The sequence below is a fragment of the Berghia stephanieae genome, chromosome 12 (genome assembly GCF_034508935.2).
Source record: "Berghia stephanieae isolate SIO BIC M18660-M18661 chromosome 12, UCSD_Bste_1.3, whole genome shotgun sequence".
NCBI classification, from domain to species: Eukaryota; Metazoa; Mollusca; class Gastropoda; order Nudibranchia; family Aeolidiidae; genus Berghia; species Berghia stephanieae.
Window position 1 is genome coordinate 23,732,813 of NC_088371.1, and position 2,500 is coordinate 23,735,312.

The 2,500-nt window shown below is 34.6% G+C and overlaps 1 protein-coding gene across 2 annotated transcripts in view; it reads left to right on the forward strand.

The window, feature by feature from the left end:
* LOC144957831 (uncharacterized) overlaps positions 1–2,500 on the forward strand; it is a 42,850-nt gene that overhangs the window by 40,212 nt on the left and 138 nt on the right. For both annotated transcript variants that reach the window (XM_078889288.1, XM_078889289.1), the window contains one exon: positions 292–2,500. This exon is cut by the window's right edge and continues 138 nt beyond it. In XM_078889288.1, coding sequence (XP_078745414.1) covers positions 300–689 — 390 coding nt within the window. In that variant the 5' untranslated portion in view covers positions 292–299 and the 3' untranslated portion in view covers positions 690–2,500. The remainder of the gene's footprint in view (positions 1–291) is intronic.

Sequence of the window (2,500 nt, forward strand, 5' to 3'; positions counted from 1 at the left end):
TCGGAGAAGGCTTTTTACTCACATTCTCTCACTGTACTCAGGTGTAAAATGAGTATCTGGCTGTCAACAGCGTTGTCTCTGTCTGAAAAAGATTGTAATATTGCCTAACAGGCGTCATGTACAGTCCTACATGTTAAATTTGCTGTTGGCCAGGGCCCACTTTGTAAAGCGAACTTTGAGCACGTTTAGTGGATATTGCACTTTATAAAAGCTCAATAATAATAATAATAATAATAATCTATTCTTTTTCCCCCACTTTATTTTCTGGTCTACCTTTACTCCATCCAATAGCAGTCATCATGAGTTGGCAAGGATACGTGGACAACATAATGGCCAAAGGTGCCAACCAATGCGGTCTCTACACAAAAGAAGGTGCACAATGTGCCCAGTCCCCAGATTTCAACATGCCCCACACGGAAATCCTGGCCCTCAAGCAAGTCTTGGATGGTGGTAGCCCGAATGATATTAAAATAAACCAAAACCCCTGCACCTTGATTAATGTGGACACAGACGGCGGCTTCCTCCAGGTCAAGACCAAACAAAAAGTTTTAAATGATGCTAAAGTGTTTTATCAAGTTTCAACGACCAATACATTAATTGTTGTTTGTGGTAAGACGGGGGCTGGAGAACGTGATGCTTATGGCATTGCTCACTCCATTTGTGCATATCTAAAAGAATCAAATTATTAGACCAGATCAGTTTTTCTTTTGTAAGCTATGATCAGAGAGCTTCTCTCCCATTTTCTACTGCTGTTGTTTCTTCTTCATCTTCTTCTGCCCCCTCCTACTCAACTGTCTACCGATTTTCAGATTTATCTCTCTTGATTACTGCGTTTATTCATTTGAAATGAGTTGCGTTTTGGTTTCAGACTCTGAAAATAATTTTCACCTTACTTTATATAACTGTTGCCTTACTCTTATAGTCCTCTTATAAAAACACATTTCTTTAGGATAGCTTTCAGTTCTTCAACTGTTTTATCAGAAATTTTTTATTGGTTTGTTTTTTAAAATTCTATTTCTTTTCTGTGGGAATTTTTAAGTTACCTTGAATTATTTCTTCATATGATTTATTATTATTATTATTGTATTAATGCTACTGTTATTTTTGTTAATATTATTATTATCACTATCATCAATTACTTTTTTTTAAAATGCAAGCATAGGCGATATAATTCCATTTCTCTTTGTGGAGTGAGAAATTGTTAAGAAACGAAAATTTGTGATGCTTTACTGAGGTTGAAAAGGCCTGGAAGTCGGGTTGCTTTAGAATCATTTGTTGTATGACGGATACAATGGGACGCTACATCAGATAGACAGGAAATTTTGTTGTCTATGCATCTTTTGGTACTGTTCACTTTTTGTCAACTGTGCAATGTGGGGATTCGAAGAAATTTATTTGTCATTTATCTATAGTTTTTGTTTTTGTGTGCAGGTTAAAAAATTTTGCAGACTCTTTTTTACCCTTGTTTGAATTTGAAGCCTAAATGTTGATAATAAGATAACAAGAATGAAATTTTGTAATTATTTTTGCGGTTATTTCTTCAATCAAATGCATTCTGTTCAACCATCCTGTCTTGAATACTCAGGGATCAGAAAAATTAAATCATATATTTTGATCAAATTATTTTTTTGTAAATGAAATCTGTTTCAAAGTTTGAGTAATTGCTAGTTCAAAATTTCCATTTTCTTCGTCTCCAGTATAATTTTTTATTTTGCCCAGATTATGCATTCCTTCAATGTTTAAGTTCTGTAGACCTAAGGCATTGACCTTTTTATCATTTTAGGCTTGACTGGTCTCGGAAACCATTTTCTCGGGTGACATTTTGTTTACTTCAGGTTATTTTGATTCTGTTATTGATTTGAGAGAAGACAAACATGTCATGGCAATTTGTCGGAGGGAGCTTTACCTTGTCTGTTGTTCAGTTGTGTTAAGGTTCTATCTAATTCGACCGATTATTTATTTTCGTTTTGCACCAGGAATTGTTCTCGTTTGTTCCTTATTGTTTGTCTTTACTTTATTTTTCCACAATTTCAGTGTCAAAGCATAGAAATTGCTGCTGATTTCTGCTTATGGCATGGTCTTGATATATAGTCATATGTACACCATATTATACCCCTCCCTCCACCCTCCTTATACAATTTGTCTTCCCTATTTGATATCAATAAATAAAACCTCTGGGATGATTTTTTTTGTTTGTTTTTCCACACTATGTATTCAATGATATACATTAGTAACATGCAGTGGGTGGAACCATGTTCACTTTATTTTTTTATTATTTTTTTTCCTGGGTGCTGAAATGACTCGAGTGTTTCAAGCGCTGTAAAGCTCCCCAGAAATAGACAAACATTAATAATCTTGTATTTAGTTTTAACGTTCCAGAGGCTGTTTCAGTCGATGATGATAACGCTACAGAACAAAAGTGTACATTGGTCAGTCATCAATTAATCTGTCCATTGATTGATTCATTCCTTCGTAATGACTACTGTTTTTTATTGAAAGG